Source organism: Lepidochelys kempii, chromosome 27 (genome assembly GCF_965140285.1).
Source record: "Lepidochelys kempii isolate rLepKem1 chromosome 27, rLepKem1.hap1, whole genome shotgun sequence".
NCBI classification, from domain to species: domain Eukaryota; kingdom Metazoa; phylum Chordata; order Testudines; family Cheloniidae; genus Lepidochelys; species Lepidochelys kempii.
This window is the reverse complement of record NC_136406.1, coordinates 6,025,302-6,046,319: the sequence shown is the minus strand read 5'-3', so window position 1 is coordinate 6,046,319 and position 21,018 is coordinate 6,025,302. Positions and strand designations below refer to the sequence as shown.

The 21,018-nt window shown below is 50.0% G+C and overlaps 1 protein-coding gene across 1 annotated transcript in view; it reads left to right on the top strand.

Annotated features, from left to right (window-relative positions):
• LOC140903747 (alpha-2-macroglobulin-like protein 1) overlaps positions 1-21,018 on the top strand; it is a 59,340-nt gene that overhangs the window by 12,130 nt on the left and 26,192 nt on the right. Inside the window, exons 9-16 of the mRNA XM_078850682.1 lie at positions 7,949-8,063; positions 9,008-9,117; positions 16,872-17,036; positions 18,135-18,365; positions 18,792-18,855; positions 19,001-19,146; positions 19,543-19,692; positions 20,332-20,398. Coding sequence (XP_078706808.1) covers positions 7,949-8,063; positions 9,008-9,117; positions 16,872-17,036; positions 18,135-18,365; positions 18,792-18,855; positions 19,001-19,146; positions 19,543-19,692; positions 20,332-20,398 — 1,048 coding nt within the window. The remainder of the gene's footprint in view (positions 1-7,948; positions 8,064-9,007; positions 9,118-16,871; positions 17,037-18,134; positions 18,366-18,791; positions 18,856-19,000; positions 19,147-19,542; positions 19,693-20,331; positions 20,399-21,018) is intronic.

Here is a 21,018-nt window from a genome sequence, read left to right as displayed (position 1 = left end):
TACTTGTATTATTGTTGTTAGTACTTCTTAGTACTTCCTGTAATGCACATATATTCTCTAAAAAAACAGGAGGACTTGTGGCACCTTAGAGACTAACAAATTTATTAGAGCATAAGCTTTCGTGGGCTACAGCTCACTTCATCGGATGCATAGAATGGAACATATAGTAAGAAGATATATATATGCATACAGAGAAGGTGGAAGTTGCCATACAAACTGTGAGAGGCTAATTAATTAAGATGAGCTATTAGCAGCAGGAGAAAAAAAACTTTTGAGTAATAATCAAGATGGCCCATTTAGACAGTTGACAAGAAGGTGTGAGGATACTTAACATGTGGAAATAGATTCAATATGTGTAATGACCCAGCCACTCCCAGTCTCTATTCAAACCCAAGTTAATGGGATCTAGTTTGCATATTCATTCAAGCTCAGCAGTTTCTCGCTGGAGTCAGTTTCTGAAGCTTTTCTGTTGCAGAATTGCCACCCTTAAGTCTTTTACTGAGTGGCCAGCGAGGTTGAAGTGTTCTCCTACTGGTTTTTGAATGTTATGATTCCTGATGTCAGATTTGTGTCCATTTATTCTATTGCGTAGAGAATGTCCGGTTTGGCCAATGTACATGGCAGAGGGGCATTGCTGGCACATGATGGCATATATCACAGTGGTAGATGTGCAGGTGAAAGAGCCCCTGATGGCGTGGCTAATGTGATTGGGTCCTATGATGGTGTCACTTGAATAAATATGCGGACAGAGTTGGCATTGGGCTTTGTTGCAAGGATAGGTTCCTGGGTTAGTGTTTTTGTTGTGTGGTGTGTGGTTGCTGGAGAGTATTTGCTTCAGGTTGGGAGGCTGTCTGTAAGTGAGGACTGGTCTGTCTCCCAAGATCTGTGAGAGTGAGGGATCATTTTTCAGGATAGACTGGGGGAAGGAGTTTATCCTACAAACTGATGCCTCTGATGTAGGGTTGGGGGCGGTACTTTCACAAATGGTCGGGGATGACAAACACCCCGTCCTCTTCCTCAGTAGGAAGCTCCTACCTAGGGAACGGAAATACGCCGTTGTTGAAAAAGAATGCCTGGCGGTAAAATGGGCCGTAGAAAGCCTCTGCTACTATCTACTGGGACGGAGGTTTACCCTTGTCACGGACCATGCCCCTCTGCAGTGTATGCACCAAAATAAAGACAAAAATGCCAGAGTGACGAGATGGTTTCTGTCGCTTCAACCCTTCCACTTCAGAGTACAACAGGTCTGGAATCCAACATGGCAATGCGGATGGCCTGTCGAGAGTGCACTGTTTGCCGACCCAAGTAGCCTAACCCCGTAGTGTTGAGCAGGTACGGGGGAATATGTGGTAAACCCAGGACAAACAGCTACAAAAGGGGGGTAGCAATTAGTCCCAGGGGTTTAAACGGCCCCTCCCTATCCACTGAGGAGAGAGAACCATGGGGCAATAAGGTTCAGCGGGAAAAGGGGTTGCTAGGGAACCAATTAGGTTCAGCTGACTCCAACTACTTGGGACCTTTTTAAACCCTCCGCTGGGTGGGGGGGAGAGTGAAGGAGTGAGAGGAGCAGGGAAGGGGCCAGTAGGCTGTTTGCAGCAAGACACCAAACCTTCCCAGTAGGGAGGCTGCACTCGCTCCCCAGGAGAGAAGGAAAATAAGCACAAGGGATTGACTGAGGAGAGGAGTAGCAGGACCCTGTGCCACCCTGTGCCTTGCCCCAAACCTGAGTCTCCAAGGCTAAAAACGATGGAGCCTACGGAGGCGAACAAGGTATTTTGCCACAATATATTATATCTAGGTTTTTTGTTTCTACTGGTGGTACACATAGGCACGTACCTCGGTACACATAACAAAATGTATTCCGCACATGGATGGAAAAAATTAGTGGGAACATTGGCTGGAATTATGTTTTCCAATGTGCCTTACTTTGCATTTATCAACATTGAATTTCATCTGCAATTTTGTTGCCCAGTCACTCAGTTTTGTGAGATCCTTTTGTAGCTCTTTGCAGTCTGCCTGGGATTTAACTATCTTGAGTAGTTTTGTATCATCTGCAAATTTTGCCACCTCACTGTTTAACCCTTTTTCCAGATCATTTAAGAATATATTGAATAGGACTGGTCCCCGTACAGACCCCTGTGGGACACCACTATTTACCCTCTCTTCATTCTGAAAACTGACCATTTATTCCTACCCTTTGTTTCTTAACTTTTAATCAGTTACCAATCCATGAGAGAACCTTTCCTCTTATCCATGACAGCTTACATTGCTTAACAGCCTTTGGTGAGGAACCTTGTCAAAGGCTTTCTGAAAATCTAGGTACACTATATACATTGGATCCCCCTTGTCCACATGCTTTTAATTCCCCCCAAGGAATTCTGGTAGATTGGTGAGGCATGATTTCCCTTTACAAAAACCATGTTGGCTCTTCCCCAACAAATTATGTTCATCTATGTGTCTGACAATTTTGTTCTTTACTATAGTTTCAACCAGTTTGCCCAGTACTGAAGTCAGACTTACCAGCCTGTATTTGCTGGGATCACCAATTTTTTAAAAATTGGCATCACATTAGCTATCCTCCAATCATTTGGTACAGAAGCTGATTTAAATGATAGGTTACAGACTACAGTTAGTAGTCCTGCAATTTCACATTTGAATTCCTTCAGAACTCTTGGTGAATACCATCTGGTCCTGGTGACTTATTATGGTTTAGTTTATTAATTTGTTCTATAACCTCCTCTAATGACACCTCAATCTGGGACAGTTCCTCAGATTTGTCACCTAAAAAGAAAGGCTCAGGTTTGGGAATCTCCCTCAGATCCTCAACTGTGAAGACCAATGCAAAGAATTCATTTAATTTCTCTGCAATGGCCTTATCGTCTTTGAGTGCTCCTTCAGCATCTCGATTGTCCAGTGGCCCCCACTGGTTGTTTAGCAGGCTTCCTGCTTCTGATGTACTTAAAGAAATTTTTGCTATTACTTTTTGAGTCTTTGGCTAGCTGTTCTTCAAATTCTTTTTTGGCCTTTCTAATTATATTTTTACACTTCATTTGCCAGAGTTTATGCTCCTTTCTATTTTCCTCACTAGGATTTTACTTCCAACTTTTTAAAGGATGCCTTTTTACCTTTCACTGCTTCTTTTACTTTGTTGTTTAGCCACGGTGGAACTTTTCTGGTTCTCTTACTATGTTTTTTAATATAGGGGATAATTTAAGCTGAGGCTCTAATATGGTGTTTTTAAAAAGCTTCCTTGCAGCTTGCAGGGTTTTCACTTTTGGCGCTGTACCTTTTAATTTCTGTTTAATAAACCTCCTCATTTTTGTGTAGTTCCTCTTTCTGAAATTAAATGCCACCGTGTTGGGCTGCTGTGGTGTTAAATTTAATTATATTGTGGTCACTATTACCAAGCAGTCCAGTTATATTCACCTCTTGGACCAGATCCTGTGCTCTACTTAGAACTAAATCAAGAATTGCCTCCCCTCTTGTGGGTTCCAGGACTAGCCGCTCCAAGAAGTGGTCATTAATGGTATCCAGAAATTTTATCTCTACATCCCATCCAGAGGTGACACATACCCAGTCAGCATTGGGATAGTTGAAATCCACCATTATTATTAGTTTTTTATTTTTATAGCCTCTCTAATCTCCCTGAGCATTTCACAGTCACTATCACCATCCTGGTCAGGTGGTCAGTAATATCTCCCTACTACTATAGTCCTATTATTAGAGCATGGAATTTCTATCCATAGAGATTCTGTGGCACAGTTTGATTCATTTACAATTTTTACTTCATTTGATTCTATGCTTTCTTTCACATATAGTGCCACTCCCTCACCAGCACGACCTGTTCTGTCCTTCTGATATATTTTGTAGCCTGGTATTACTGTGTCCCATTGATTATCCTCATTCCACCAAGCTTCTGTGATGCCTGTTATATCAATATCCTCATTTAATACCAGGCACTCTAGTTCATCCATCTTATTATTTAGACTTCTAGCATTGGTATATAAGCACTTTAAAAACTTGTCACTTTTTAGCTGTCTGCCATTACATGGTGTAATTGAATGGGACTCTTTTTCATTTGACTGTTTCTCATCAGATCCTACCTGCATTTTATCATCTTCCATCCTCTCCTCCTCTGTTCTACTAGGACATAGAAAATCTCCATTAATAGATCCTCCCCTAAGGGATGTCACTGTCTGAACCATGTGCTCCTCCGCACCTGTTGGCTTTCCCCCAGGCTTTAGTTTAAAAACTGCTCTATGACCTTTTAAGTACCAGCAGTCTGGTTCCATTTTGGTTTAGGTGGAGCCCATCCTTCCTGTATAGGCTCCCCCTTTCCCAAAAGTTTCCCCAGTTCCTCATAAATCTAAACCCCTCCTCCCTACACCATCATCTCATCCACGCATTGAGACCCTGCAGTTCTGCCTGTCTAACTGGTCCTGTAAGTGGAACTGGGAGCATTTCAGAGAATGTCACCAGGGAGGTCCTGGACTTCAATCTCTTACCTAGCAGCCTAAATTTGGCCTCCAGGACCTCTCTCCTATCATTTCCTGTGTCGTTGGTATCTACATGTACCCAGTGATGAGCTGCCAAAATCTTAACAACCGGTTCCCTATAAAAAGTTCTGATTTAAGGAATGTGCCCCAGTATGTATTTTTTGCACCAACAGGGTTACCATATGTCCATATTTTCCCAGGAGGAATTTTTAAAATTTTAATTTTAAAATTTAAAAATTCCTCCCAAATGGCGATTTAAGAACCAAAAAACCTGACCTGTCTGGGAAAATACGGATGTGTGTTAACCCTGCCTAAAAAGATGGGCCTGAACTAGAAATGAGCTCCGTTTCACAGGTGTGGGTCCCTGCCACTCCCTGGGGGTGTGCTGGGGGACCAGATGTCCCGATTTTATAGGGACAGTCCCGATTTTGGGGTCTTTTTCTTAGATAGGCTCCTATTACCCCCCACCCCCTGTCCTGATTCTTCACACTTGCTGTCTGGTCACCCTAGGGTGTGCACATGTGTGGGTCCCAGCTGCTCCCTTCACCCCTCATTGAAGCAGGTGTGCAGGGTTACTGCCCTGGGAACTGCAGGGCACCAGTGGACGTGGGGCCAGCTGCAGACAGGGGCGTGGGGCAGGGCTAGCTGGAGGCAGGGGGTGCAGGGCTGGCTGCGGGCAGGGCAGGGGGTGCGGAGCTGGCTGGAGACAGGAGGATGCAGGATTGGCTGGAGCCAAGGGGGTGTGGGGCTGGCTGGAGACAGGGGCAGGCTGAGGGCAGGGCAGGGGGTGCATGCGGCAGGGGTTGGCTGGATACAAGGCAGGGGGTGCAGGGCCGGCTGCAGACAGGGCAGGGAATCGTGCGGCAGCGGCTGGCTGTGGGCAGGGGCTGGCTGCGGGCAGGGCAGGGAGTGCATGTGGCAGGGTCTGGCTGCGGGCAGGGCAGGGGGTGTGGGGGTGGCTGGAGACAGGGGCTGGCTGCAGGCAGGGGGTACGGCAGAGGCTGACTAGAGGTAGGGGCTGGCTACAGGCAGGGCAGGGGGGGTGCAGGGCTGGCTGGAGACAAGGGCTGGCTGCGGGCAGGGCAGGAGGTGTGTGTGGCAGGCATTGGCTGGATACAGGGCAGGGGGTGCGGCAGGAGCTGGCTGCAGGCAGGGGGTGCAGGGCTGGCTGGAGGCAGGGCAGGGGTGGCTGGAGACGGGGGCTGGCTGCAGGCAGGGGCTGGCTGGAGGCAGGGCAGGGGGTGCGGGGGTGGCTGCGGGCAGGGTGGGGGGGCTCACGGGGAGAGCAGCAGGACACCGCCCAGGCCCAGCAGAGCAGCCGGGGACTCACCAGGCAGCAGCGGGAGCCCCAGGGCCAGGGGAGCAGCAGCAGCACCAGGGCTCGTGCCCAGGGCCAGTTGGCAGCCCACTTGGCTCCTGCAGCGCAGCGCCCCCGGCGGCCAGAGGAGGAATTACATCACTTCCCGGCCAGAGCCCATCAAAGCCACAGCGCCCCCCTGCAGCGAAGCAGGTTAACAACCGGCTCTAAAACTGGTTCAAAATTTACAACTGGTTCGTGTGAACCGGTGAGAACCGGCTCCAGCTCATCACTGCCTGTACCACAACCACCGGCTCCTCCCCAGCACTACACATAAGTCTATCTAGATGCCTCGAGAGATCTGCAGCCTTCGCACCAGGCAGGCAAGTCACCATGCGGTTCTCCCAGTCATCACAAACCCAGCTCTCTATGTTTCTAGTGATCGAATCCCCCATAACTATTACCTGTCTCTTCCTAATATCGGGAGTTCCCTCCCACAGAGAGGTATCCCCAGGGCGAGAGGACACCACGACATCATCTGGAAGGAGAGTCCCAACTATGGGATCCTTTCCCTCTGCTCCAGTTGGATGTTCTCCTTCTCTGAGACTTTCATCCTCCTCAACAGCACAGAGGCTGTCAGACAGGGGGTGGAACTGTTCTACTGTGTCCCGGAAAGTCTCATCTATGTACCTGTCTGTCTCCCTTAGCTCCTCCAGCTCAGCCACTCTGGTCTCCAAAGCCCGTACACGGTCTCTGAGGGCCAGGAGCTCCTTGCACTGAATGCACACATATGACATCTGCCGTAGGGCAGGTAATCATACATGCTGCATTGGGTACAATAAACTCGATAGCCCCCACCCTGTTGCTGGACCTCTGCCTGCATTCTCTTTTTACTCCTGAAGCTCGTTCCTTTGTTGTTGCTTTGTTTTATCAGGAGGTGGTTTGGGCTTTAAATTTAAAGAATGTTAAGTGTATTTAGCCCCGCAGCTCACACTCCCTGCTCTAAACTCCCTCTTAAAACTCCCCTGTTAGCTGCTCCTATTCGCTAGCTCCTCTGGTTGCTTACGAGCAGGCGTTTTAAAGCCCGGGTCCTCCTGAATAGTCCCGCCCCCTGGTTAAAGGTTGATGGGGGCTAAATGGCTTAGGGATCACAGCCTCCTTAAGCAGCTCTCAGCCTTGCCTAGCAGCCCGCTAGGCTCAGCACACACATGGTCAGCACAAACAAACAGACCAGACCACACAGTATATTTCAATCACACTACAGACAACTGGCAGCTGTTGAGCAGGGCTTAGGGCCTTATACACCACCCCCTCTTCACCATAATATCTCAGGGCCTCACTGACCTCCTAACTCCTGGGAGGCAGGGCAGGCTCCTATCCGCATTGTACAGATGGGGAACTGAGGCATGGAGATGCTCAGGGTCCGTCTGCGCAGCAAAAACCCTGCGGCAGCATCTCCGAGCACAGCTCTGCTGCCTGGGGCTTGCGCCGTAGTGCTAAAGTAACAGTGTAGATGCTCGGCTGCAGCCTGAGCTCTGAGACCCTCCGCCCTCCCCGGGTCTAGAGCCTGGACCTGAACATCAACCTGCTGGTTTTAGCCCCGCAGCTGGGCTCTGAGACTCGGTGCCGCAGGGTGTTTCTGCTGGAGCCGTACTCAGAGGGACTTGCAGGCAGTCTGTGGCAGAGCAGGGACTTGCCCCCAGGTCTCTCCAGACCTAGGCCAGTGTCCTAGGTTACGGGGCCTCCCTTCCTCATCAGCAGCTCTCGTTAGGCGGGGGCACTGTAAAGACACAGATCTCCCCAAATGCTCTCAGTCCTGCGGGGTTGGGGGACCAATTGGAATTATCCAGCATTAACACGACGATGGGGGACAAGCACCAGGGGATGGTCACAAGTGACCAGGGCCTCTGTTTTACGTCTCATCCATCCACAGCAGCTCCAGCTGCACAGCGCCCCCTAGCGCCGCGCTGGGATACCGGTGTCAGGGCCAACTCCAAGGTGTGAGCGCCCCCTGCTGCTGACTTCAGTACCCAGGTTTTCTTTGAGTGTCTCCCAAGCGCTCACCAGGCCAAGCCCGATTAGAGACCTGCTGAGCTGACACCTGCAGGGCCTGCTGCAGAGCTGCTGCTAATGGGCCGTGATTCTCTCCCTCCAGACTGAGAGCAACGGCTGCTTTTCCAGAGAGGTGGAGACGGCTCCCTTCAACCTGACCCACTCTGGCTACAAGAGGAGCCTCCAGGCCAAGGCCTCTCTCATGGAGGAGGGGACAGGTGGGACTGAAATCAAGCACACATGCACGCCCCCAGGCAGCCCCCAGCAGTAAACACCCAGAGACAGAGGGGTCTCACTTGCACATGTGGTAATGTCGTTTGTACCCCAGCTGCTTTAGAGATGAGCCCAGGAGGTAGTGTTTGCGGGTTGGATCTGGGGTTCTGGGTCAGCCCATCTCTGGATTGATCCCTCATGAGGAGTTCAGACCTGGGTACATTCATGCAAAGACTAAACAGCCTCCCGCGAGAGGCCTCTGGCTTTGGACTGAGCTGGCAGAGTGGAGTGATGGCCCAGCCTGTGTCGCTGGGTCCTGAGTCATGGCCTCAGTGACCTCAGCGCTTAGCGTTCAAAACTGCAAGTGCTAATTGCTTATTAATGACCCCAGATAACTCCATATTTAACCCAGAAGAATCCTGATTTCCAGAGCGGTTGACACCCATTTGGCTGAAAACTGTAACTGTGGGGTGGCTACAGTGTTACCCTTGGGTGCTGACATCAGTGATGGCGAAGTGGCTGGAGGAGAGCGGCTCCAGAATGGCAACGGGTCACTGGGCACTTCTGAAGACGGCCCTTTCTGGGGGCAGGCACTATGCCGAGAGGCCTGTGTGCGGGGTCAGCTCTGGGGCCGTTCAGTTAAGAGCTCTCTGCTGGGGAAAGGGCCGCAGCGCAGGAGAGCCTGCTGGCAAATGTCAAGTGGCTGGTTTGGGATTAAGCCCCATGGGAAGGTGGATCTAAATTTTCTAGTTTCCAGATTCCCCAGGAAAATCCTTCTCCGACCCCAGCCAAACTTTCCAAATTCTCCACCAAGATCACATCCTCCAGCCCATAGCGAGAGGAGGTAGAACGGCTGCACGTATTGTTATGGAGAGAAATCTGGGACGTAGCCTGAACTCTGGTGTCGCTCCCAGCACCTTCTTCCTATCGTCCCTCCTTCTCCTGCTAGGGGTGGAGCTCAACGCGACCAAGAGCTGCAAGATCACATCTGAAATCGCTACCGTGACCTTTGACGACGCTGACACTACCTACAAGGCTGGAATCCCCTACACTGGCAAGGTAACAGGAGTACTAGTGTGACAGAGTGGAATATGTCTGAACCAAACTGTAACCTCCATTTACACTGACTGTTCGCCAGATGTGCTGCACTTCTGGTGCACATGTTCCCCATGCACTGGAGATCAGAATGCTTTAGCTGTGCTCTCCATGTCCTCAAGCCCCCTCTTACCGAGGGCACAATGGGGGTTAAGCAACCAGTCAACCCTCAGTTCCTTCTCAGGGCCTCTGGCTGTGAGACCAAGCCAGCAGCAGTGTCTGGTCTCCTGCTCCGCTGAAATTTTTCTCTTTATGTTTTGTAAATAGTAATTTTTGATAGTTAACAATTTTTACTGGAGATAGTGGTTTAGTTAGTTTAGCTGAACTCTCCTGTTTTAGGAAGGATTTGAGTCTTGGACGCCCTCTCCTCGGAGCAAAGAATGTCAGCCATGCTTACAGGGTGGGGGACTCTAGCTGGGACGCAGGGACTCTGAAAAACACTTGGGGATCGAAGACAAACTCCCAGTGTGCCAACGGGGCCAAAAGAGCTAATGCAATCCTGGGATGTATAAACAGGAGACTCTCGAGTAGGAATAGACAGGTTCTGTTACCTTTATATTTTTCACTTGTGTGTCCACTGCTGGAATACTGTGTCCAGTTCTGGTTCCCACAATTCAACAAGGATAATGATAAATTGAAGAGGGTTCAGAGAAGAGCCCCAAGAATGGCTGAAATATTAGAAATCATACATTATAGTGAGAGACTCAAAGAGCTGCATCTATTTATCTTAACAAAGAGAAGGTTAAGCGGTGACTTGATTACAATTTGTAAGTATCAACATCGGGAACAAATATTCAATAATGGGTTCTTCAATCTAGCAGAGAAAGGTCTAACACAATCTGGAAGTTGAAGCTAGACAAATTCGAACTGGAAATCAGGTGTACATTTTTTATAGTGAGGGTAATTAACTAACAATTTACTGAGGTTTGTGGTGGATTCTCCATCCCTGACAATTTGTAAATGAAGACGGGATGTTGTTCTAACAGATGGGCTCTGGGAATTATTTTGGGGCAGTTCGCTGGCCTGTGCTATGCAGGAGATCAGACTGGATGATCACAATGATCCCTTCTGGCCTTGGAATCCATGAATCCTGGTATGGGGGGATAGGGCTCTGAGATGAGCAGTTGCTGTCTTCTCCAGGTACAGGGGGGTTTAGTCCCCAGGATTTAAATTATGTCCCTTACGTGGGTCTGCCATGCTGGGAACAACAGACACTCTAAGTGTCTGTATTGTTTGGGTACACAGACACACATTAGAAAGCTGTGCAGGGACTTCAGAGGCCTCCCAAAACGGGCTGTGAAATCCAGGGAGACTAGACTGAAAGTATTTCTCCTGGAGAAGTCTAGGAGTCCAGGCTCCGTCCCTAAAGAGATGCAAGATCCTCCCAGGACTGGTCACCCTTGAGTAAAAAGTACCCTGGTAGCCATCTCTTCAGCCTCTAGGGCTGTGCCTGCCCCAGTCAGCAACCTCGAGTGTGATGGACACTGTCAGGGTTTCTTCCCCACTCTGAACTCTAGGGTACAGATGTGGGGACCCGCATGAAAGACCCCCTAAACTTATTCTTACCAGCTTAGGTTAAAAACTTCCCCAAGGTACAAACTTTGCCTTGGCCTTGAACAGTATGCTGCCACCACCAAGCGTTTAAACAAAGAACAGGGAAAGAGACCACTTGGAGACGTCTTCCCCCAAAATATGCCCCCAAACCCTATACCCCCTTTCCTGGGGAGGCTTGAGAATAATATCTTAACCAATTGGTTACAAAATCGTCAAAGACGCAAACCCCTGGATCTTGGAACAATGGAAAAATCAGTCAGGTTCTTAAAAGAAGGATTTTATTTAAAAAAAAAAAGAAAGGTAAAAAGCATCACTATAAAATCAGAATGGAAAATACTTTACAGGGTATTCAGATTCAAAACACAGAGGATCCCTCTCTGGGCAAAATCTTACAGTTACAGAAAACAGGAATAAACCTCCCTCTTAACACAGGGAAAATTCACATAAAACAACAGATAAACTAATCCGCCTTGCCTGGCTTACCTATACTGGTTGCAATATTGGAGACTTGGATTAGGATGGGTTGGAGAAGATGGATTCTGTCTGGCCTCTCTCAGTCGCAAGAGAGAACAACCACGTAAGCAAAGAGAACAAACAAAAGCCACCCCCCCCCGCCCCGAGTTGAAAGTATCTTGTCCCCTTATTAGTCCTTTGAGTCAGGTGCCAGCCAGGTTAGCTGAGCTTCTTAACCCTTTACAGGTAACAGGATGTTGTCTCTGGCCATGAGGGATTTTATAGCACTTTATACAGAAAGGTGGTTACCCTTCCCTTTATATTTATGACAGACACCATCCTGCCAAGGGCATGGGAGTAGATCTCCTCCTTAGGTGCCTGCTAAGTCACCTCTTTCTTTGTGACTTAAGAAGGGCAGCTCGAGGCCAATCCCTGTTCCCTCTGGCGCCCAAAGAGAAGGAGTCCTGAGTCCTTAGTTCCTCTGGTGACTGATCCCTTGGCACTGCAGACAGGACTTGGTGTCTAATGGGGTCCCTCAATTTAATGACTTGGATAATGGAATGGAGAGTGTGCTTATAAAATTTGCTGATGACACCAAGCTGGGAGGGGTTGCAAGCACTTTGGAGGACAGGATTAAAATTCTAAACAACTCTGACAAATTAGAGAATGGGTCTGAAATCAATAAGATGTAATTAATTAAAGACAAGTGCAATGTACAACACTTAGGGAGCTGAAATCAAATGAACAACTACAAAATGAGGAATACCTGGCTAGATGATAATACTGCTGGAAAGGATGTGTGAGTTACAGTCAATCACAAACTGAATACAAGTCAACAGTGTGATGCAGTTACAAAAAAGGCTAATATAATTCTGAGGTGTACTGACAGGAGTGCTGAATGTATAGCACGGGAGGTAACTGTCCCACTCCACTCGGCACTGGTGAGACCTCAGCTGCAATACTGTGTCCAGTTCTGGGTGCCACGCTTTAAGAAAGATATGGATAAATTGGAGACAGTCCAGAGGAGAACAACAAAAATGATCAAAGGCAAATGTCCTGCCATATGAGGAAAGGTTAAAAAACTGGGCATATTTAATCTGAAGAAAAGAAGGCTGATGGGGGACCTGATGACAGTCTTCAAATATGTTAAGGGCTGTTATAAAGAGGATGGAGATCAATTGTTTCCATCTCCACTGAAGGTCAGACAAGGAGTAATGGACTTAATCTGCTGCAAGGGAGATTTAGGGTTAGTTATGAGGAAAAACTTTCTAACTATAAATTCACTTAAACTCTGGAACACACTTCCAAGCATGGTTGTGGAAACCCCATCACTGGAGGTGTTTAAGAACAGGTTGGGCAAACATCTGTCAGGGATGGTCTTGTCTTGGTTTACTTGATCCTGCCTCAGTGCAGGGGGCTGGACTAGATGGACTAGGAACCTCTCAATGTTCCTTCCAGCCCTACATTTCTGTGATTCCATGATGTTCCTCAGACACCCTTAAGATCAGCCCATCCATTAGAAGAAGAGTTTTCAGCCTCCTCTTCTTCTTGTGAGGGTAGTGAAGGGGGCTCACTATTCTGTTCTGCTAGGATACCCTTTTTTGGCCCTTATGTATTAGAGAAAGCCTTTAGTAATAAGGGTAGATATAGGTATGATAGCACTAGACCGGAGGGGCAAACTTTTTGGCCCGAGGGCCACATCTGCGTGGGGAAATTGCATGCAGGGCCATGAATGTAGGGCTGGGGTAGGGGGTTGGGGTGCGGGAGGGAGAGCAGGGTATGGGAGGAGATGCATGTGCAGGAAGGGGCTCAGGGCAAAGGGTTGGGGCACAGGAGGGGTCCAGGGTGTACGAGAGGGCTCAGGGCAGGGGGCTGGGGTGCAGGGAGGGATGCGGAGTGCAGAAGGAGGCTCAGAGTAGGGGGGTGGGGTGCAGGAGGGGTGCAGGATGTACGAGGGGGCTCAGGGCAGGGGGTTGGGGTGCAGGAGGGGTGCGGGGTGTACGAGGGGGCTCAGGGCAGGGGGTTGGGGTGCAGGCTCCAGCTCAGAGCCGCTTACCTTGAGCAGCTCAGAAAATCAAACAGGACAAAGCCTTGGTCATACTGGCAGCCCCAGCTTGGCCAGACAATACTGGCATCCAGAACTCAAATCTCTGTCACTGACCCCTCCAGTTGCACTACCTCTGTTCTTCACCCAGACCTGATATCCCTGTATCTGATAGCATGGAAACTGCCTGGTTACTGGACGTAGAAAAAACTTGTTTTGCAGATGTACAAAATATCCTAGTTCAGAGTAGAAACAGTCCAGTAGGTGTACCTAGGCTGCGATGTGGACACACCTCTCTGCATGGTCATCTCAACACAATCTGCCCCCAACAGGGCCATCAATTCCTGATATACTTCAATATTTGTTGTCCTTGAAAACATCTGGCCCATCTGTGAGCTCAATATGGGTTCATCTGGTGGTGAACTTGGTGCATCATCCACCAGCAAAACATTATACAGTTTTCTCTCATCGTCTAGTAAGCAAGATTTTAAGGGGACTTATCAGAGTCTTTCTCCTGGAGCAACAGCTTCCTCCATCATAGGACCTTAATATGGTGCTTATCTGTCTGATGGACCATCTGTTTGAGCTGGTCTACATTGGTCTATGAAGACTTCATTCCTCATAACATTTACATCACCTCATAGGGTTGGCAGATTACAAGGTCATCATAGACTGTCTTTCATAAAGATAATGTGGCATTTAAACCACATCCTAAATTTCTCTCAGAAGCGGTTTCAGGCGATCATTTAAACCATTTCATACCTTTATCTGTATTCTTTCCTAAGCCCCGTTCTTTGAGAGGTGAAGTGGCCTTACATGTTAGATGTCCTTCAAGCCCTGTCCTTCTATCTGGAAGACAGAGCTTGAAGGGGTAGGGATAGATAACAAGACAGAAAGTATCCAAATACATCTATGTAAATCCATAGTATGTCCCCATCTTAAATACTGTGTACAGATCTGGTTGCCCCATCTCAAAAAAGATACACTGGAATTGGAAAGGGTTAAGAAAGGGCAACTAAAATGATTAGGGGCACGGAATAGCTTCCGTATGAGGAGAAATTAAAAAGACTGTGACTTTTCAGTTTGGAAAAGAGACGCCTAAGCGGGTGATAAGATAGAAGTCTATAAAATCTTGACTGGTGTGGAGAAAGTAAATAAGGAATTGTTATTTACTCTGTCACATAATGCGAGAACTAGGGGTCAACCAATGAAATGAATAGGCAACAGTTTAACACAAACAAAAGGAAGTTCTTCTTCACACAATGCACAGTCAACTTGTAGAACTCTTTGCCAAGGGATGTTGTGAAGGTCAAAACAGTGTTCAAAAAAGAACTAGATAACTTCATGGAAGATAGGTCTAGTGATGGGTATTAGCCAGGATGGGCTGGGATGCAAAACCATGCTCCGAGTGTCCCTAATCTCTGTTCACCAGAAGCTGGGAGTGGACAACAGGTCACTTGATGATTACCTGTTCTGTTCATTCCCTCTGAAGCACCTGGCATTTGGCCACTGTCGGAAGACAGGATACTGGGCTAGATGGACCAATGGTCTGACCCAATATGGCCATTCTTATGAATAGGACAAAGCCTTTCAGGGTATCTCCTAGGCTATTTATTTCTATAGCTGAGATGTCAAAGGGTCAAGGAATTTTGATTCAGAGGATTTCCAAGTGGGTGTCCAGTTGCATTAAACTAGCTTATGAGACAGAATTTAGAACAATCATGACAGGTTAAATTACATTCCATCAGGCAGCTTCCACTGCTTCCTTGTAGGGTGTTTCTTTAACTGATGTATGTAGCTGCTACATGGGGTAGCGTACATACTTTTACCAAAAAGAAAAAGAGTACCTGTGGCACCTTAGAGACTAACAAATTTATTTGAGCATAAGCTTTCGTGAGCTACAGCGCATTTCATCGGATGCATTTACCAGACAGTACTCGCTTGTGAAAGCATCTCCTTCTGATGCTTGGTTCGATAGAGATGCATGATAGAATGTTTCAGTAGACTCACTCCTCTCCACCTTTATGATACACTGTGAGTCACCAGAAGTGGAGCAAATATAGACAAGCACTTGATGGAGAAAAGGAAGTTACGTACCTCCTAATAACTGGAGTTTTTGAGATGTGTTGTTTAAATATGCTGCACAATCCACCCCCGTTACTGACAAGTCTATTGTTATGGTCTTGACAGTTGGGGTGGAGCTGAGGGGAGGAGGTTTAGTGGGGGAGGTTTAGGTTGGATATTAGGAAAATCTTTTTCACTAGGAGGGTGATGAAGCACTGGAATGGGTTACCTAGGGAGGTGGTGGAATCTTCTTCCTTTGATATTTTTAAGGTCAGGCTTGACAAAGCCCTGGCTGGGATGATTTAGTTGGGGATTGGTCCTGCTTTGAGCAGGGGGTTGGACTAGATGACCTCCTGAGGTCCCTTCCAACCCTGATATTCTATGATTCTATGAGGGTTGTTTGGTTGCTCCTCCCCCTTTATGCCCTTGGTAAGGGTGTGCCCAAAGGAGGTATGCAGGGCGCAGGCACAACCAATGGCCACTGGAGGCTAAAGCATTCAGATCTGCATCACATGGGGCAGATACGCACCAGAAGTGGAGCACATGTAGGCACCACATCTCAAAGAACTCCAGTTACTAACAGGTAAGTACCTTCCCTTTGTATTATGTGCTGTACACACACATAAATTTACCCAAGGCAGATTATCTTATTGCATTCTCGACAGGTGCCTAGCCTAGGAAAAGTGTGTGACACTTTGTTGAAGGACTATCATGGAGAAGATCTCAAGATGGCAATCTAGCACCATCAATATTGATTGTCTCTCAACTACTGACCCACCCCCACAAAACAATGTTATTTCTACAAAAGGGCCCGCAGGCGGGGTCAGCACGTCTGGGGGAGGGGGAAGGAGTTTTCCAGCTGAGCACATGGCAGAAGGGTCCAGAGAGGCTCTACTTAAGAAGAGGCGCTGCTCTGTGCAGCCATGCCGACCATTGCCACATGCCAGAAGGACTGGCTGGGGACAGACAAGGCGGGAGGAATTCTGCCCATCCTCAACTGTTGACAAACCCCAGAGTCAGAGGCAGGATGAGATCAGAATAGAGAAGGGTGCTCATCAGGACGTTTGCTCTTTGGCAAAGATCTGTAACTCTTGAGCCATCTAACAGTAAAGTGACTGTGGTTTAGAAATTCCTTTGTTAACCCCAAGTTCTTTGCTTTTCTACCACGTTGTCCCTAAGGGGTTAATCTTGAATCCCAGAGTGGCCACAGCTCAGGTGAGACTCTGAGAGAATGTGTGCAAGCAAAGCAACTCGGTGGGGTGAGGAGGTCTGAGGCCCTGGTTTCAGGGTCTGAGAGCAGTTGGACTGCAGAGTCTCACATCCCAAGGGAGGGCTCAGTCAAGGGGTCAGACAACCTGTTACCCCTCAGTGCTCACCCCAGCACCCCCAGCTATTCCAGTCCTGCCCCAACTTCTTCCCAGATCTGCTAATGCCCCTCAGTCCTCAGCCCCAACACCCTATCCCAGCTCTCCTTTTGCCTCTCAGTGTTGGATTGCATTGTCCCTTTCTGCTCCCATCCAGCTCTTCAGCCCCTAGTGGGCAACACTCTCCCAGAAGTCTGCTCCCTTGAGTTGTGAATCTCCCCCTTTCTCTCCCGGCTCAGATGCTCCTGAAGACAGCAGATGGCTCTGCACTGAAGAATGAGAAGCTGCAACTCTTTGTTAGCTACGGAGACGTGAGGCAGGACCAGACCTTCCTGACAGACGAGTCTGGCAGAGCCTCCTTCGAGCTGGACACCTCCGGCTGGACTGGGAGGGTCACTCTGAAGGTAAGTGATGGGCATCCCAACACTTGTGGGGACCCTGCACTCCAGCCTCTGATCATCTCTTTTGGGCTGGACTGGACACCCGCACTTGATGTACAAGGGCACCCAGCACTGGGCCCAGCAACTCAGGGGTTGCTGCATTGCTTCTGTCGGGCTGCTTCATTTGAACCACGGGGGTTTTCCATGTCACTCGTGTTAAGTGCTGAGAAATGTTGTTTTTGCTGCGATTACGCTGTCTAGGCTGCTAAACTGTTACAGCAGCTCAGTGCTTCTGTTCTTGGAGCTCCGGTGTTAGCAGCACTAGCAGAGAGTGCCGAGAGACCACAGGCATGGTTCAGTGGCAAAGGCACTTGGCTAGGTTTATTGTCAGTGAAGCACAGTCCTAGCGCCTTGGCTCCGTGGTTACAGGTACACTAATGTATGTATGCTCATGATAATGGACCAGCTCAGTCAGCAGCGGGACTGTCTGCTGCTCCCTCGGCTGGACAAAGGTGCCCTTCCTATGACTTCCCCTTTTTTACATTGATGCAAACAAGTTACGTATGAAACTCCTGACATGGTTAGTTACCCACCCTACACCTTGTACCTGCTGGTTCAAACAAAACATCCCCATTCATTACTCTGTCATCCCATTCTTATCTTACTTCAGGTCGGCATGTTTCTGTACCATCTCCAAGGATTGTGTTTATGCCGTTACTTGAGAACTCTAGGTTAGGGTGTACCTGTGCTAGCCTTCTGGAATGTGTTTACATGAACACGTACTACTTCTTAGGAAAGCCCATGTTTTAGCAATGCTAGTCATATCTTTGCCAAGTTCTTGTACCAGACAGTGGACTTGTAAGCAGGCGTCTGCTTTATGACAGGGCCTGAGTTTTGCTCATAGCATGGCCTGGCTATGCTGACTGTGGTTCAGGCCTCAGATCTTACACCAGGCCCAGTGCTCCAGATTCTCTCTCTTTCTACTCTAACTCTTATGGACACAGGGCAAGGGGTCTTGATGAAGAAATCAGTTAGCAAAACCTGCCCTGCCCCGGCAGCATTCCTGTCCATGCTGGGCACTCTGCATCCCTGATGATCCCCATCGCTCTCTCTATCCCCCAGGGGCAGTTCAAGCAGGTGGATCGCAGTTATGTGTATGGGAGAGTCTCTCCCAGTTACCCGGATGCCTATCGTCACCTGGAGCCCTTCTACTCCAAGAGCCAGAGTTTCCTGAAGATCCGCTCGCTGGGTGGGGTGCTGCCCTGCGACCAGGCCCAGCAGCTCCAGGTGGATTACATCATTGCTAGGGAGGCCCTGGGGAACGTGTCCAGGAGCCTGGATTTCATCTTCCTGGTGAGCCCCATCCTGGGAGACTAAAGTGTGTGTGTGTGTGTGAGCACAAGGTGTGTGTGTGTGCATGCGTGTGTGTGAGCATGAGATGCGCTATCAGTCCTGTGACCCCACAACAGGCCAGTGGGCAATAGAACAGTTCCTTTCAATGACAAGGGTGGGGCTAGATCAAGGCAGGGCTTTTCTCCTTTTCCCACTCGGGGCTCTGGTTACAGTCTGGCCTCAAAGTGGGGGCTGGCTGACCTGGGGGGCTGGGAAATAGGATACCTGCCTGAATATGCTTTCTTGCTCCCCTGCCATGGCTCAGTCCATGAAGTGGAGAGGCCGCACCCTGCCCTGACTCCAGCCTGTGTAGCCATCCCCACATCAGGGATTTTGTCAGCCCCCAATATAGCATCTGCTCAGTGACTCCCGTCTCCTCCTCCGCAGGTCGTGGCCAAGGGAGCCATCACCAGGATCCTCCACAAGGGGCTGGACCTCAGGGAGGGGGCTGGTAAGTGGCAGGGGAGGGGTCACTGCAGGGAGGCCCCTGCTCCCAGGAGCAACTGGGGATTGAGTCCCTGAGCAGGGGCCAGGCTGGGGGAGGGGGCTCTGCCTGCTGGGCCTGACTTCCCCTGGGTGTTTCCCACCATCCCTAGGGCTGAAGGGCTCCTTCTCTGTGGAGCTGCCCATCGGTGCTGAGCTGGCACCCACTGCCAAGGTGCTGGGTTACACTGTGCTGCCCGATGGTGAGATGGCTGCCGACAGCACCCTGCTGCGCATGGCCAAGTGCCTCCTGAACAAGGTGAGCCTGGGGCTCGGGGCGGAGGAGCCTTTGGGGTGAGGGAATTGCTCCCTGCCACATAACAGGAGCCCTGAGCAGGGGCATCACTGGGTGCCCTCGGCTCCTCCCTTCGCTGGCCTTACAGCAGCGCCAGGGTCGTTGCACCCCCATTCCCCTCCCCCGGGGTGTCTATGAATAACTGCTGCTCCATGAGCCGTCCCATGGGGGCGCTGAATGAGCTTGGGCTGCCTCAACCCCCGACCCCCAGCACCGACTCCCAAAGCCCCAGCCCTTCATCCAGTGGGGTCTGGGGCCAGAGTGACCCTCGGTGCCTGCCCTCGCCCCTGCCCTGGCCTGTCTCCTCCTGCCCCTGGGGGTCTGTCTCCCCCTCCCCTCTGACACGCTGTGCCTCCCCAGGTGAAGCTGGCCTTCTCGCAGGACCGGGCCCTGCCGGGCTCAGAGCTCCAGCTGCAGGTGCAGGCTGCCCCCGGGTCCCTGTGCGCCGTCCGCGCCGTGGATCAGAGCGTGCTGCTCATGAAGCCTCAGGCTGAGCTCAGCGTCGACACCGTGAGTCCAGAGCAGCTCAGCCGCTCGCCCGGCCACCTCCCGCTCGAGTCCTCCCCCCATGCAGGGAGGGGCGATGCACGGCTGCTGGGGGACCTCGAGGACACCTCTCCCCGTCTGAGGGCTTCTCCCATGGCATTTGACAGCCCCTAACTCTGGGGGGTCCCCGCTTGCCTTGCCTGTTCTCTCATCAGCCCATGCAGTGCCCCACTCCCGGCACCCCCACCCCCCAGCTCTGGCTGGGAACATGGAGCTCGGAGCTGAGATAATGGCCGGGGTAACCGGAGCTCGCTCTCCAGGGCAGAGCTGGTCCCCAGGGGCAGGGGCAGGAGAATTCCCTGCCCCCCATGTACAGCAGGGGACAACTGGCCAGCTGCACTATGGGAGGCTCTACCTTCCTCTGCGGTAGCAGGAGTTGCCCCTGCCCAAGTGATAGTAAGGAATGGATCTGGGGGAGCTGCAGCAACAGACGCCCCTGCAGGAGATGGAGTTGAGTGCTAGGGCTGGATGGAGGGAGGCATCTGTGCTGGAGATTGGCCAGGGCAATTGGGGAGGTTTGTGGGGTGATGCGTCAGTGAGAGAAGGTACTAGAATTGGGCCCTGGCTTAGCTCACACACCTCATGTTGTCTGTTTATTTTTAGGTCTATAACTTGCTCCCCCGTTTTCCCCAAGGAGACTATCCCGCTGGGGCTCGAGAGCACGAGTCAGGCAATTGTCCATATTTCCCTGAGTACTCTGGATACATGCATCCCTGGTGGCAGCATCACAGCAGGCCCTGGCCTGGCCAGTTTTCTGACAGTGACTCCTACCATTTATTTAAGGTAAAGTAAATGCATAGGCCAGAGCGTGATGAGGCCACAGTTGCTGAACTGGAGCCTCAGAATCAGAGAGAGAAATATACGTAGGTATTGGGGCCAGATCCCCAGCTGGTGTAAATTGGCACAGCACCATTGGAGTCAATGAAATGACACCGATTATGCTGAGGTCTGGCCGATAACGAGAGGGACATGGTAGTGCTAGCTTGCCTGAAATACCACTGATCATGAGCAGCTGTTGACTCACCTGTGGACCCTAGAGAGAGCTGAGAAACTCGCCCTCAGGTAGTCTTGTCCCTTCGGTAGAGATCCCAGAGGTTGGTGCTGGGCTATCGCTCCTGAGTGCGTTTCAAGGTCCTGCCTTGTCTCCCACTCCTATCCAGTGTGTCTGTGCAGTGCCAGGAGGGTGAGGGAGGGGCATAGCTTGCAATGCCTTCTGTCTGCTGCCGACTTGCAGCTCTTTGTGTCCACCACACTAAGCCACAAAGGTTCAGTTGAGTGCTTACCCAGGGT